Source organism: Bombus pyrosoma, linkage group LG10, assembly GCF_014825855.1.
Source record: "Bombus pyrosoma isolate SC7728 linkage group LG10, ASM1482585v1, whole genome shotgun sequence".
NCBI classification, from domain to species: Eukaryota; Metazoa; Arthropoda; class Insecta; order Hymenoptera; family Apidae; genus Bombus; species Bombus pyrosoma.
In genome coordinates, this window is record NC_057779.1 from 4,945,217 (window position 1) to 4,961,024 (window position 15,808).

General features: G+C 45.6%; 1 protein-coding gene across 5 annotated transcripts in view; it reads left to right on the forward strand.

The window, feature by feature from the left end:
- Positions 1–15,808, forward strand: part of LOC122571364 — a 42,658-nt gene that overhangs the window by 24,130 nt on the left and 2,720 nt on the right. For 3 of the 5 annotated variants that reach the window (XM_043735008.1, XM_043735009.1, XM_043735011.1), the window contains 11 exons: positions 5,699–5,876; positions 7,385–7,480; positions 8,843–9,290; positions 9,774–9,829; positions 10,114–10,268; positions 10,414–10,586; positions 10,693–10,742; positions 11,391–11,522; positions 12,367–12,408; positions 12,959–13,152; positions 14,011–14,236. In XM_043735008.1, coding sequence (XP_043590943.1) covers positions 5,699–5,876; positions 7,385–7,480; positions 8,843–9,290; positions 9,774–9,829; positions 10,114–10,268; positions 10,414–10,586; positions 10,693–10,742; positions 11,391–11,522; positions 12,367–12,408; positions 12,959–13,152; positions 14,011–14,236 — 1,750 coding nt within the window. Of the gene's footprint in view, positions 1–5,698; positions 5,877–7,384; positions 7,481–8,842; positions 9,291–9,773; positions 9,830–10,113; positions 10,269–10,413; positions 10,587–10,692; positions 10,743–11,390; positions 11,523–12,366; positions 12,409–12,958; positions 13,153–14,010; positions 14,237–15,329; positions 15,556–15,808 lie in introns of all 5 variants that reach the window. The other 2 variants (XM_043735007.1, XM_043735010.1) reach the window with 2 other exon arrangements.

Below are 15,808 nucleotides of genomic sequence, written 5' to 3' on the forward strand. Positions count from 1 at the left end.
TGTTCTTACAAAAAACTAAGGATTGCGCATTCTGGATCTATAATAATTATACACTTTTCCTTTGCGTAATTGGACGCGTGACTCGACGGTAATTGTGCGCGCAGCTGATTCGATCATCAAGCAATCCTTTCCGATCGCTAGGGAGTAATCAAATTATTCCGAGATTGTGTGCCGGATCGCTGGAGAGGAACACAGGAAAGCCTAAGTCACGAGGAAAAGTTCCGAGTCACCTATCGACCGTGTTATTCAATACAGAAACCGACTCGATAATTCGTTGCCATTACACAATTTATAAAGTTGAAAATCGAAAAGTTTAAGATCTGAATTTATCCTACCGACAAGATGCAATTCCGTAATTCTGCGACTGAGAGTTTATTTGGCGGGAACTCAATGCAACTGGAGTATGTTTATGATATTACGTTGCTACATTCCCGGGCTCGCGCAAACGTGATTCGGGTTTGTACAGTCTAGAACGGTGTAATTGCTGCTTCACGTTGCATGCAATCGCGAACGAAGGTATTTAATTTGCCGCAACTGTATGGACCTTTATTAATCATGGGAAAACTCGAGAGTACAATGCATTAACAAGCGAGTATTACATATGGAATTAGCTGCTACGAAGAAAGGACAGACTATCGATGTGCTATATGGTATTCGATTGCGCAATCGTATTGAAATTGCAAGTGGCGGGTCCATGGGTACCGCGGAAGTATCTTGATCTCTTCTCAGAATTAATGGGAATGAACGTTGAAGATAGACGTCCGGCTTGAAATTCTAAGCAAATTTCCGTGCAATATGTTTAGCAAAGTGGCAAGGTGGACACGCGGTAACCGCGGACATGCACGCGCCTTAAACTGTTTAAACTGTCCGATATTATGCAAGCCGTGTTCCAGTTTTAAAGCCCCGCTTCGGTATTCCAACTCACTTTCACTCATTCACTCGCTAACTCTTTTATCATGACTTCTCTCGCTCGCTCTTCTTTCTCGGCCTGCCTCCTTCCCGCGTTCTTTTTCTCCCTCTCGTTGCCATTCGTATGACTTTCACTTCTCTTAGCTTCGTAAGTCGTTCCTTCCTTGCCCCGCGTCTTTCGCTGCAAACTTCCACTTGTAACGCCTTAGAAAACCATAGTCCTATGATTTACAGAGTGCCCCGGCGACTATCGTTGCTTTGCAACTATGGACGCGAATCGCTCCACCGATCGATACTGAAAATCGCTTCCCGTTTCGCGGTTCTCGGCTATCGCAAACGTCGACGTTAGCCTTTCCGAACGAAGCCCTTTTTACATGCACGTTTATCTCGAAAGATTCGTATCTCGTTAAAAACACAATCGTAAACCGCGTAATTTACGAGGCAACAGAAAGTTTACGATGGCGTTGTGGCGATGAAAATCGTCCTGCCGGTTTTCATATTTCGAAGGAGTTGTTCGTTTCGTTTTGCACGGACCAACTGTTGCGTGTTCCTGCGATCCCAGGAACGTACGGTGTTCAGGTACCGAGCTCCTTGCAATATGGAAGATTATCAGGTTGTCGCTATAATATTTATCTCGTAGTCGATTAGAGAGGTCTGTAATGCGTCAACGGCTGATTGAAAACGCCGTTCCTTCGACAATTCCCGCGTTTTGCAAAGCGATCCTTGTCTTTCGTTACATACTTAGCTAGCTTTATTCTCAGCGTGTAAAAATTCTAATTAGCCGTTCTAACAGGTCGTAATTACGTAATTTATGGACTGACGAGTTCGTTATAGGTGGTAAATAGGCACCTTACGTGGCAGTAGATCATTAGAGGGACGAATTTACGGTAATATCGGTACCGAGAAGCGATCTGTTTCTTAAATTTCGACTATTATCGCCTCTGCTGCCAAAGGCTAGACACGTTCCACGAAACCCCTGAAATTGCTAGTTTTACGACACGTTTAGGCGTCACTTAACTCGGTGCTCCTATTGGTTTTGCACGAACAATGATTTTATCGTTTCCAAATTATGTTTGAACGACCGGCAAGACTGTGATTAGGCAAATTACCAACCGCTGGTACTAATTGCACGGAAAACCACGCGTACCAAGTTGCCGACGATAATTTGTTAATTATGTGTTCGAGATTCCATGGTATTGATGATACTTTTGCCGATCCACTTATCCCATTCTTACATTCGTGTCGAACAAATTGGCGTCTCCGATGCGATTGATCCTGCTTCATACGCTTCGAAATATGAGAATTCCAAAGGCGAACACGAGGTAGTTAAATTATAGTTTCACGGTTTTTACAATTACTCCGAAATCGTTAACGATTTAAAATCAAAAATCGGGTAGCTCTCGGTGTAAAGTGCGCTCGTTAAAACGCGCGTTACGATAATCAGCGTAACGTAATCATTTCTCAGCTATACATCGAAGAAGGCGTTCCTCCAGGATGGCTTTATTGTGAGCGATAATGAGACCACGTTGTCTGTCTGGTAATACAGTTCTCACATTTCTGCAACATTCAATAAGGCTGAATGGTGTAACTTTACATCCACGATCTCCCGCCTCTCTTTGCCACCCACCCCCGGTTGATGTCATGTGAAAATTCAGCGAGTATCTCTCTCACAAAAAGAACCCGCCGAAAACCGCAACTCTTGCGAAACCCGGCTCGGCCGTTCAACGAGTTTTGTAATTTTTCCGTCACAATGAGCCGCGCACGACCGCCACTCCCCCGTTTATTCTCCATTATCAAGATTTTAACGAGAGGAATGTCTGGCCGAGCACGCGCCCTCCTACGAATCCGGAAAGGCTCCTTAACACGTCGATCGAATGATAACAAGTAGCTCGCGTTGATTGGAAAAATAAAATACACGGAGACATATTAACAACGAAGGTCAAACGACTAAAAGAATGCCAAGGAGCACGGTCAGAGAATGTACGCGTACACGAGTGACGAAAAATTGGAACGCGCGTCGAAGGTGGGACCGCGTTTCATTTGACATTTACTCCATCGCGGCCAAAGTGCGCGAACATTCACAGGATCAGTATATTATTCGCCTTTCTAGAACGTCTGAAACACCTCTCGTCATCGGCCCTGACGCTCGATCGCATTACATTTTACACGAACGTCGAGCAAATGTCAGAATCATACGAGATCCGTAAGAAATCTTATTATCCCTCTTAAGGAAAGAGGATTCCTCACGCGAAATCGATTTCACGCCAGGAGAAAAGATCGCACCGCTGTGGAGGAAATTGAATTGCGACTCGATGCGGTACCGCAGTAAGTACTGCAACGTCGCATTCCTTTCAACAACGACGAGTTGGGTTATCGGTATCGTATATCATTCCTCCGAAAAGGAAAGTCGTAAAGCGATCGTGTTCCAAAAAGAGAATCGTAGGAATTCGTGATCGAAAGGGTCGACAAATATTTGAGGATCAGCTGCCTTACCATTGCGGCAAGGTCGACGTCGGTCTACCTGAAGGTCGAGAGAACGGTACCAGGATATTCGTCCGAATGCTCGTTTTGTTGTACCTTCTGAACTATATTCTCTTCAAGGTCGATTCCGTCACGCAGTCCAGAGAGCTCACTTTCCTCCATTTCGATTTTTCCTGGTGACCTTCGTCGCGGCTAGTTGATACTTTCAATGACACCGGGAAGAGCGCCAAGCAGCGTCTCCTTACTCGAAGTACATCCACGAGGACGCGCGTTGCCCTCGTAATCATCGCCACGTTCGATAAACAATTCCAGCAGATAGTTTGTTCGCGATGACCACGCGATGGTAATTGACCACGATTATGGTAGAGTGGTTTAATAGGATTTACGCAGCTTTTCGTATTACGAAACGAAAGTGTGATTCATGTGTGCCGCGATTTAGCGAGGTCGGTTTATTAACAAGGTATAAAAGTAAAAGTCGCTTGGGTGGGAAGGATTGCATCTATAATCATATTTTCTTGTTTGTTTGCCAAGGGCTGCCACGTTAATCGCGCTTCGCGGCGCACCAGTTTCCACAATTGCGTGTAATTTCGATTAACGACTGGTATTCGTGATGTGTCCACGCGTGTTACGAACAGCGACCGTTACGAACCACGTTAAGTCGCTAATAGAAAGTACCCTCGCGGTTACAAACCAGGCCGTTCGTTTTTACACTGTCGGACGAAGAAAATTTCTAACGTACGTCGAACCCTTGCCGCATGACTTCATATTTTACTTGCAAAACTGAAAGCATTTGGATGGAACGCCGCGAAACTGGAAGGCGAAGGTTGGCCAAACGATTCTCGTTTTTCGTACTTTTTGTTCCTCGATGTTATCGTATAGAAAAATGTTCTCCGTCTCGTTGAACAATAAGGGCGTGTTAAACTTGCGAAAGAATTGAATTTCCGACCGCTGCCTCGATAAACCGGTCTTGATCTAATTAAACGCGTTCTCGGTGATCGATCGCGTCTACGAGTTATTACGCGAGGCTTACCTTCGCAGGGGCTCCGATACAAACCGCGTCTCCAATTACAGTTGCTTAATTCTACCGGTAACGGGTGTCTCTTCTCGTCCTTCGCATCAACAAAAATTCATTACCGGTATCCCGCGCGTCAGATGCCCGCAGCCTAATGACAATTACGTAATCGCTCTGTTATTCCTTCGCCGCACATGGGAAGGCAAAGAAACACACCGGGAGTTCGGCGTTCCACGGTTTCACCGCGCCTCGTAGCTCCGCTGAGCGCAAAAACGTTGACCCAGAAATGCTTTCGATGCACGTGGTTGCTATCGCTTTCGACCGGCAATTGGGGAAAAGTCGGAAAATCGAAGCGAACGCCAACTTTCGACTCGTATAGTTCGTTTCGTACGTATGTATTTACCATCTTCTCGTTTTTCCTAACTTTTGTCAAATTTGACACACTCATGCTACCCTGTCTTAAGTGGTGAACGAGAACATCTAACGGAAGCATTGGCTCATAGATTTTGACAGTTTAGTCGCAACTCCGGTAACACCGTTATAAAAGTGGTAACGACGTGAAAAAGGATTTACATACAACCAGCCGGTCTAGGCGTTACTGTACAGGCACGTATTCTCACGACGAAAGTACAACAAGGAATGGCGTAAGTCACGTTTCTAACAAATCAATTCGTCTTTCCAGCGGTGGCGCGGTCTCACGATGAAGTTGTGCCAGAAAGCTTTAGTGGGATAATCGAATCCGCCAGCAGGCGGAACAATGGTAGAACGTAGAAACTATTTTCAACGATAGCATGTTATTTAGCTGGTAACAAAGTGGCACCGCAACCGCTGCCAAACGCAACGCATCTCGCTCGCTTCGTGTCTCCCTTGTACTTCTGGTGAAATATCGTTCGCAAGTTCGCACCATAGCGACTACATCGTACCGATTACGAAAAATTTGGCGCCAAATCTTCGATTTCAGTTGCCTCTTTCCCTTCCCGAGTCGTTGTTGTGATGCATCCGAATCTGCAATAGGTTGCTCGAATTTCTCGAATGTGCGTACGCGCAAGGTCGATCAAAAAATCCGGTTACTTACAATCCGCGTTACGCAATCCACCATCTCGTCTACCGCTCACGTTCCAATACCCCAACCGATCCACATCGAGATACGAGAACATACGCCACTATAATTCAAACTGTATCGGATCCCCGTGGACAGTATCTTTTATCGTTCTGAATTTTTTCGTTAAACCACTTCTGCTGCGTAGGCGGATATCGAACGTGTCTGAACTTAATCGTATCCTATTCTGCTTTCAGAATGTCAACGAAACCCCATTCCTAGAAGCGCCAGAGCGAGTAGAAACGAAGCGGTATTGGAATTCGAGTGTCCCGAGGAATTTGGATATTACCCTCATCCGCGTGACTGTACCCAATACTATGTTTGCGTGTTTGGCGGTGCTTTGCTCGAATCCTGCACAGGAGGATTAATGTACAGGCAAGTATAATCCTCGAAAATTATCCTAATGCATCGAACTTTACAAAGAAAAAAACTTATTTAATTACAGCAATTTTATTAATTTTATCTTTAGTTGTTCTAGCAGCAGCTATTACTATAATGATTTTACGTTTAATTATTATTATTAATTAAATTAATTATATTGTTTCTACAAGAGGATATATAATCCCAGTTTTTACCTTAATTAACTAAACCTAACTATAACTCAATTTAATTAAATGATTAGAAGGGTTATAATATATAATTTTTGTCCTACCGTCGAGCCAACATCTTTTCTCATTGTAAGATACAGTCGCGGAACGTTTCCTCGAATCAGCTGATAATTGATCGAGAGGACACGTGCAAACGGGTGAACAAACGGATTGCGAGCAAAAACGTAGAAACGATTCTCGTACACGATCAACTAATACGGGTAGAAATTGGTAGCGCGGTAAATTGAAACTCGAGCGAATAATACGAGGAGTCGGATCAAAAGCGAAATGCGGTATTGTCGTCCAGATATAGACAAGTCTAATGGATATACTCTCCCGTATTCCCAGGACTCGTGTATTACGAGATTCCGTGGAGATTTCTATTTCTTGTCCGTTTTCAGACCTGAACAGAATGCTTCTCAAGCCTCAGAACGTCCACCGACCAGCTGCACTACTCGTGGAATTAAACATTTTCGATAACACGAAATGCGCTATACTCTGTTGTTCGAACTAAGATTTCAACCATCTAAAATCGCCTGTTGGCGGGTACGTTTCATATACTTTCAACAAACATCTTGATATCGAATAAAAGAATTCCGTTTACGCGAGATGGTTCGCGTGATACAGAGTCGGTAATCGAAGAAACTTGTTTCCCGGTCGAATCATCATGTTTGATCGAAAGAATCATACGCCGTACGTCGAAATGATGTTTTATAGTGGGCGAATAGTATAAAAGTTGACGAATTACCGTAAGGATTGCGTGTGAATCGTCGGATGAACGACCTGTCTTTAATCGGCTATACGATCTTTCAAGTAACCGTTATTTTCACACTTACATTCTATTTGCAAATATTAACATAGGTTACTAGAATACCAAATTTTAGCGATCACCGAACTTCTGACTGTATCACTAAGGATAGTACTAAGTATGTGATTAAAAATTAAGAATAGAACGTAATTTACTTTAACCCTAAAAAGAAAACAACCTGCGCGTGTAGTGTCAGAAGTAGTAAATCTGTCCTAAAACTTGTTTAACCTAAAGTAAACCGAGCTTCATGTGAATGCCACGTTTCATTAAAGACACTGGTTAACATACCTGAAACCTAAAGCGTAAAACAACCCTCGAATATTTCCACAAGATGAAAATTTCGTAAAAAGAAAGGTTTCATGCTATTCCAATCAAGTTATCATAAGTATACCAACCCTGCTATTGTTTGCCAAAACGAAGTTCATAAAACGGTTAACGAACTACAACGATCGATATTGAAGAAACTTGTGTTGCTTTCTTTTCTATAGTCACGAGTTGCAGACATGCGATTGGCCACGTAACGTAGGTTGCCCCGAAGGCGGATCTCCCAGTAAGGAAGCCGAAGAAGATCCGCTATTGGAAAGGTGAGCTTTCAACGCTATTACGTGTCGCTTGTAACTATTACACACGTGAGTTACAATACCCGTTCGTTGTACCAATTTATTCATCAATTTTCGACTGTTTGGTTATCTTTGCTATTCGCTTTGCTACTCGATGCGAACGATCAGCCAAGAACAGGCTGCGACCAGGCCGATCTGTTTGATTGGTCTTTGGAAGACAAAATCCTCTCTCGATCAATCTATAATACCGGATGTCCGTCGATTGCGCAACGATTCAGCTTTGACGGTGATTGCCAAAGAACTTCACTCGTGTTCGCTGTTGATGTGGAAAGAGGAAAAGCCGCACGGAGTGAGAGTTCGAAGGACGAGGAAACGAAATGGGAAGGGCGTAGCGATCGAGACAGAAACGTATCGTCGGAACGATCCGGTCGTATTTTTCCAGTTGTCGAAACTGTTGCGGAATTACGAGTTGATCAACGATCTGACTGCATGCGAGAAAACAGTACCTTGAGAAAATAGAAGCAATGACGTCAAGAATCGAACAATAAACGTCGATCGATCGCGATTAATCCGATTACGATTTCCTCTGCCTCCTTATTTACCGCTAAAATTACAATTCAGGTCTGCCATGCTTTGTCAGACCGGTTGCCACATATGAGACTTCCTATTATCTTTGCTTTCCCTCCACCTTTACAATACTACGCTACTTTATTCTTCTAGAATTCTTTGGATCTCGATCAAAAGAACCGTCAAAACGGCTACGCGTTAATTCTCCCGTCCATTGAAACTCGTTGCCGAAAGAATTAAGCGGAAAGCCAGTGAATTTGTTGTATAACCGAGCGCTAGCCTACAATGAACTCCCACTCTCTCCGGCTGTTTCTCGCGGAGAGCACTACACCTCGGAACCGGGTACGACTTCCCTTGTGCGAGCAGAAGTTAGGCAACAAGCGGTCGCCGGTCGCTCATTAACGTATTGTGCACGAGTAATCGGGGAAAGAAGCGATTTCCCAACCTGTGCCCCACTTCTTTTCGTCTCGCCGTGTCTGATCAACGTCCTTGCCATTCCTGGCAACGTGTTTTGGTACCGAAACTGGTTCGATCGGCACGCCCGGCCGATGAGACGCTACAATCGATCCGTTTCGATCGACGAATCGATCCGCTCGGATCGGTCCGGTTACCGGCGCAACGCGCCGTTCTTTTATCGCAATGAATTTTCGTTCAAGCTAACACGGTCAACTTGGTTATATTTTCTCCAGCGTGCCGTGTTCGACACGGAACTTTGCGAAATCTCAGAGGTCGAGAAAAACCCACCCAACCCAACGGCCACAATGATCGTTAAAGGCCGTCAATTAACCGTGACGCAATCGTTTCTCTTGAATCGCGCAGATCGGCAAAGATCGAGACCCTTCAGGAGCAACAACGGCCGCAACAGCAAATCCGAGAACAACAACAAATCCGAGAACAGCAACAGATCCGAGAACAACAGCAGATCCGAGAACAACAGCAGATCCGAGAACAACAGCAGATCCGAGAACAGCAGCAGATCCGAGAACAACAGCAGATCCGAGAACAGCAGCAACAACACAGACGCGAACAGCAACAGCGTCCCGTTCAGAGACAACCGATTCCTATCACGACAACGCCGTCTCCCGTACCCCAAATCACCGAAAAGCAGATTCGACAGAGGCAACAGGCCAGGAACTATCACGAGGACGAGTACGAGCCAGCGTCAGAAGTGGAGAGCGATAGGCAGCAACGAGTCTACAGAGGACAACCCTCGACGATTGGCCAAGTTCAACGGGATAGAGATGGTCTTCGAAGAAACGTGATTTCGGTGAGTTCGTTTAATCGCTATAGTATATATATATATATATTAGTTTGTTTTAAGTTTTCTAACGAAGCTACAATAAGTTCAGCAATCCCTTGCTTTCTTCTACTTCAGAAATAGCATGATTAAGTACCGGTTTGCCATTTGTTTAAAACGTTTGACAAGATGATTGTAAATCAATCAGAGATAAACGTAGGCTGGTCGATTGGAACTGCCCGACTCGATCGGCTAAACAAGAAAGTCTACATAGCGTAAAAACGGGGACACAGAAGACTCGTGTTCGTACAATATAAATTTCTCTGCTATTTTCGGGCTCTGAATCTATTCGTACGCGTTGCGTAGGAAATAACTTTCGTAAGAAATGAATTCTTCGCGCAATCGTTGCCACACGGGCGCCAAATCAATTAGCGTGGTTGAAAGTAAGATAAATTCGACGAGAAATAAAAAACGAGCGAGGCGGGAATTAATTTCTCAATTAATGTCCCGCAGGAAAGGGAAAAGGAGAGTCTGGTGAGCACGCGTGCCCAAACGGAAGCCCATTACAGGTACGTAAAATCTGCTTTGAAATCGGACCGAGCAGCCCTGCCGCGGCGCGCGCTACGACCTTTTTACTCGATTTCTCTTTCGCCGTGGGCTCCTTTAATTCTACCGGTGGCTGCTTCGCCTTTACGTAACGTCGATTCGACGTTCCTTTTTTCCAACTTCCAACGCCGATTATCTCACGAAACGGCTCTAGCTGCCAGTGATCGTTTAAGATAACTCTCTCCGTTGATAAGTACCCCTCTAAAGAGAACGTTCCAGAATGTTAATCCTGTTTAACGTGGCACAGGACGCAAGTACCATCCTCCGAGTCGCCGAGAGTCGCCAAGATCTTGGCGTCCACCGTCGCCCCGGTCATCTCCAAATCGTACTACAACGATCCGGACCAGAGTTATCCTTATTATACCATTTACGATGACGACGTGTCCATTTACAAAGATGACGGTAAGATAATTGTTTACGTAAACAGACTCGTAGCTCGTTTATCCAATCGAAATGCTAGAAGTCGTCCGTGATCGCGAACGAGTCGATGAAAGCATCGCGAATAATGCGAATACGATAAAAGTAATCGATAGTATTTTCCGGTTAGATTACAACCAATATACCGTGAACCAATCAGTGCCCGTTCAACCGAGTGTCAAGATCAGCGAGGTAAACACGAAACAATACCAAAAGCCAAAGAAGGTCGCGGTGAATGAAGCGGACAAATACAACCTGAACCAGGACGTTACGGCGCAGGATTACGATATCTACGAGAATCAGGTAGGATGGAAAGCGTCTAATTGCGCGTTTAGAAACGAATTGGATGCAAATCGCGAATCATTATTGTGTCGTTTTTCTGTTTGCCATGTGCCTGATGTACGTCCAGGCTCAGCTTAACAAGAACAAGTTCCGCATTACCGAAAACCAGTCGTTCAGGTGAGAAATCTTTGATAGTTTTATGCAAAATACTCATCGACGTTTGCTAAACCTTCAAACTCTCTCCTTGAGCGTGAAGCGAGAAAGAAACTATCGTCGCCTTGAGCTTTCATCGATGTCTCTTTGCTATTCTTTCAAATTACGTCTCTTAGGAATTGAAGATGATATCGGCGCATACGTGCAACGCTCGCGGACTCTTACCGCTGACTGATATTCCGTGAAATCAAGCGAAAATCGTGCTTACGTAAACGCGCCAAGTTATCGGTTTAAGGAGCGTTAAAAATAGTAGTCGGTGCAGACAAACGCGCGCAACCTGCTAGACACCCGTCCAGCTGGTCTGGATGACTCGCTGCTTCTAAAAGTCCATTTCAAGCTGAATTTCCTTTTTCTCGCCTGTCCTATCAGATGCTTTAATCGCTATATTTTTGTATTTCATTTATATAAATCTCTTCTAATTCGAACGACGTAAAGTCAACGACAGGCAGAAGAACAATTGGTTATGGTTAATAACATAGAAAAATTGGATAAGCGATCCGTCTCTGGAGTGCCGTCTGCGGTCCTTCACCGCAGAAAGCGTCGATGGGATCACGAGGAGAATCGTTGCTCGGTTTCTCGTCAATTTATTAATTAATCGTCGCGTGTGCACAGACCGAACGTGCTCAGCCACCCTGTCGTTCACGTGACGACTCCAAATGCCATCGTAGACACGTTTATCCCGTTAACAACGACCACGCAGCCTCCGACTACCACCAGCAGGCCTTACACAGTCAATGCACCCAGGTAGAGTATCCACATACTCATTATCGGTCGTCGTCGACTAGTTTTTTCCCGAATTATGCAACCAGAGAGGACTGAGATCGCGAGGATCACCGCTCACAGCTTGATAGTATTCCGACAAATCGATAGTGACGAATGCGACATTATTTCTCGCTTTCTTCGAACGTCGAGAGGCATACGGGATTCCCCCGTTCTTTCGTATTCGCACAAATAAAAATCCAACGATGTTTATTCAGCGGGGACTCGTTCCATGATCGAGGATCATTACGCGGTATTACTCAGCGCGAAAATATAAAACGTGAACGCTGATTGAGTGCAATGCGTAAGTACGCTCGTACATGTTCACTTTCATTATATACTCGCGCCCAAGAGTTCGTGAAAGTGGTGGTAAAACTATCGTAAGCGAGATCGAAGACGTTGAATACCGTAATATACTTAGGATTATTTCTCTTGAGAGTAACACGTTCAGTCACGTTCAAATTTTTCGATAATGTAACGACGAATTACGACGTGTTTCGATCAGCATCTTCGATGTTTGTGCCGTTTCTACTTGAACCGATTCTTTGGATTTCTGCACGGCGAACGATAGAACGGCCTTGCAGCGTCTCCATCGACCAAGACCCGATTTCGCCGGTCTCTGTATTCCGCTAAACGAAGCATTCGCTTTCTCTCCCGGCAGTCGAACATTTTCCTTTTGTGCACCACCGGAAACATCACCGATTTTTCCATTTTCTTTTCCTTTGCCTCTCTCTCTCTCTCCCTCTCGCGCGCGACTCCTCCTCACGTTTTACCTCGATTTCTATCACGCCTCCGTTTTCTTTAATTCTTTCCTGTGTTTTTCTTACAGCCGAGGTCGCCCACAGCAGGTCCACCGTGGCACGGCACCACCGTAAGTCGAGATTCTTCGCATGATATTTCGCTCTTCTGTCTATTCGAGAAACTAGCTCCAGTTCCGATTAGTCGACAAATTATCGGGTTCTTTCGTGCAACGTTAACATCGTAAAGGTTGATTACGAGAATGATCGTTGCAACGAAAACGAACATGCGATCCGGGATGTCGAAAATCACGAGATCCACTGGCGTCGCGTCGCCTCTCGGCGTCTTTTCTCGTTCCCGACGAGGTGAACGAACGTGACTGCATCGAATTAATGCAGTTAGAAAGTTAATTGCGTGTAAGCTGCACAGCTGTCGCTAATAAAGTTACTAAACGATTATCCGCCTCTAACGGACACCATCGGCCACCGGGAAAAGTAAAAACGAAAGAATAGAAACGGCAAGGGAGATAAATCAATTTTTGATCGATGGATCACGAACGTTGTCGTTGACAGAACGGTGAAATCACGTTGCGCGGAAGGAAACAATAGCTAGTTTCAGCGAACTGCGGAACGCGACCTTTTTTTCGCGATTGATTCTCTGAAATCGATAATTCGGGGTTTCAGGCGATCGCGACCAACCTTGAAACCGTCCACCGAGATCGTGTCGAAAGCGCAGGAGTTCATCGATATTTACAGGTATCCACCGACGAGGCCAGCGCCGATTTATCCGACTCCTCAGGTCGACAAACCGGCGGCCAAGTGTCGCAAGGACGTCTGCTTGCTTCCTGATTGCAGCTGCGGCGGCGCGGACATTCCAGGTATGCGAGCACACGCAAATTATTTCCTGATCCGTTCGACGCCCGATACGAAGCAGGGGAAAACGATCGGTGCGGTTCGCGTCCAGGAGACTCGCATACATAGCTAAACACGCGGAAAAGTCGAATCGATATCATCGAAGTTGAAACGATACAACGTGGGTAGCCAGTAGCCAATGACGCAAGCGTCCGTACGCCATGAATGTTAAGTTTAGCCGATCGGTTTAGCAGCCACCGTGACTTTCTCCGGTTCTAACGTTACACATAACCGTTCCATGGGCCGCTCGAAAGTGAAACAGATCCGCCTAGCCGCTTGCAATTTCGCACGTGCGCGTAAGACTGTTCGAAATCGAAAGCTCCCATCGTGCTTTGAATCCGAATTAAGCATTCGTGTTTCAAAAGTATCTATATCGACGCTCAAAGCGTCGAGGTATCATCTTATAGGCGTTATATCAAAAGAAAACTATCCATGTATATTAAATTAAAGCGTGTGGCAGAAACAAAACGCGTCGAGTCGCGGTAATAATATTTGGCCGCAGGCGAGCGATACGTAAGCGATTAAAACAGCCTAGCTAGCTGTACATGCGTCTAGAGTGGATTGTGCAACCGCATACCTCGCATAAATCATCCGGAAGAATCTGCCAGAGTCGGGTGTCTCTGCCTATGTTTCGTTTCTAATTAAGCAATGGATCAACCGCGCTTCTTTATCCGACGAGATTTCGTTTTTCTGATAAGCGTTGCGTATCACATGGATTCGGTCGCGGTAAATTGCACGAGGATATCTCGCGATCTCTCTTAGAAGTGGACAACGAATGAAAGTCGCGCAACGTAGGATACATGTGTGTAATGTCGTGTACTTAGGTGGAATCCCAGTCGAACAAACGCCGCAGATCGTTCTGCTGACGTTCGACGATGCCGTGAACGATCTGAACAAACCGTTGTACAGCGATCTATTCGAAAATGAGCGTAAGAATCCGAACGGCTGTCCGATCACGGCCACCTTCTATGTTTCGCACGAGTGGACCGATTATAGCCAGGTGCAAAATCTTTACGCGGACGGTCACGAAATGGCATCGCACACGATCTCGTAAGTTAAACGGAAAGAAAGAGTAGCCGCAGCTTTTTTTCGCTCTGGCTCCGTACACGGGACGGGCGAGGTTACGAATGTCGCGCTTCTACGCTAATTCGTTGCTCGCGTAATACATGGTTCATCGAACGTCATTGCCTGCGTCACTCTTCCACTAACGTTCTACCGCTAGACTTTGCAGACTTCAGAGTCTACTAGTCGCCTATATATCTGCGCTGGTTCCAAAGAAGAAAAACTCTGGAACGCTTCGTTTCTTCGACGATCCTCTAATTTCGTGCAAACGAAACCGGGATAATTTGTATCGGAGTAGACGATGCGCGGAAAAGAAAAGCAACATCCTGACTGCACGGAAGAAACAACCGGCTAATCTGAAAGTAAGATTTCGTATTCTCGGCCGACGTGTTATTTCAGGCCCGAGAATAGGCCCGAGATAGGAAAGAAAGTCGAGTCGATGGTATCGTCGCGCGATGTCCTCCGACGCGTTGTTTGGAAAGAAGTAGACGACTTATTTCATTGACGCGCATCGGAGCGTTTCGTAGAAAGAAGCGATAGCTTCTCTCCGTGCACAGGCACAGATACGATGCCGTGTTTCCGGAACAAATTGCTCCGCTCCCATTGCGAATGCCGCGTTACGCTCGGGCCAGGCAATTAGAGGATTGTCGGAGATCGCGATAAAACGTAAATTGCGACGCACGGCTGGTGAAATGAGCGTGATCGGAGATGAACGGTGACACGGGTCGCGAAGCAGTTTCACCAGCTGTGCACCGCACCTGTGCCGTGTACTAATGACGCACACTAACCGCAACTTTTCTTTCTTTTCTCTCTTCGCTCTCTTCTTTCTTTCTCACTCTTTCTATTCGCATCACTCAATCATCCCTCGCATTCCCATCACGCAACGACACCCGAACCGATCGCAACACTCGTCGACGTACATTCACACACACGACATGGCCGTTTCTTCGACAAATTACGGAAATACAAACAATCGTCGTGTACACGTTCCCACACGATAAAACACGTCCACGTTTCCGATCGTCCTTCCCCTTCACCTTACCCCTTCCCCACCGATCCGGAACAACGATCCCCGAAATAGGTGACTACCTTCCGGAGGAAATACCGCAAATCGTTCTGCTGACGTTCGACGATTCTGTGAACGATTTGAACAAGGGTCTCTACAGCGACCTGTTCGAGAAAGGACGAAAAAATCCAAATGGCTGTCCCATCTCGGCCACGTTCTACGTCTCCCACGAGTGGACCGACTACAGCCAAGTCCAAAACCTCTATGCCGGTGGTCATGAGATTGCCTCCCACACGGTTTCGTAAGTATTCTCGATAGAGAAGAAGAATCACTGAACAAAAACGTTCCAAGCAATCTTTTGCCGTTTTCTACCTTTTTCTTATCGGTAGAGTTCCCTTCGAATTGAAAATCTTTCATACGATTTTGATCGTTGTATTCGTCTATCGATATCAAGAAGATCGACACGTTACACGATATCTGAAGCAGCTACGTAATTGACTCTATTTCATAAGATAACACCGCGAATCGCTGCTCGATCGATCGAGTTAACGAAA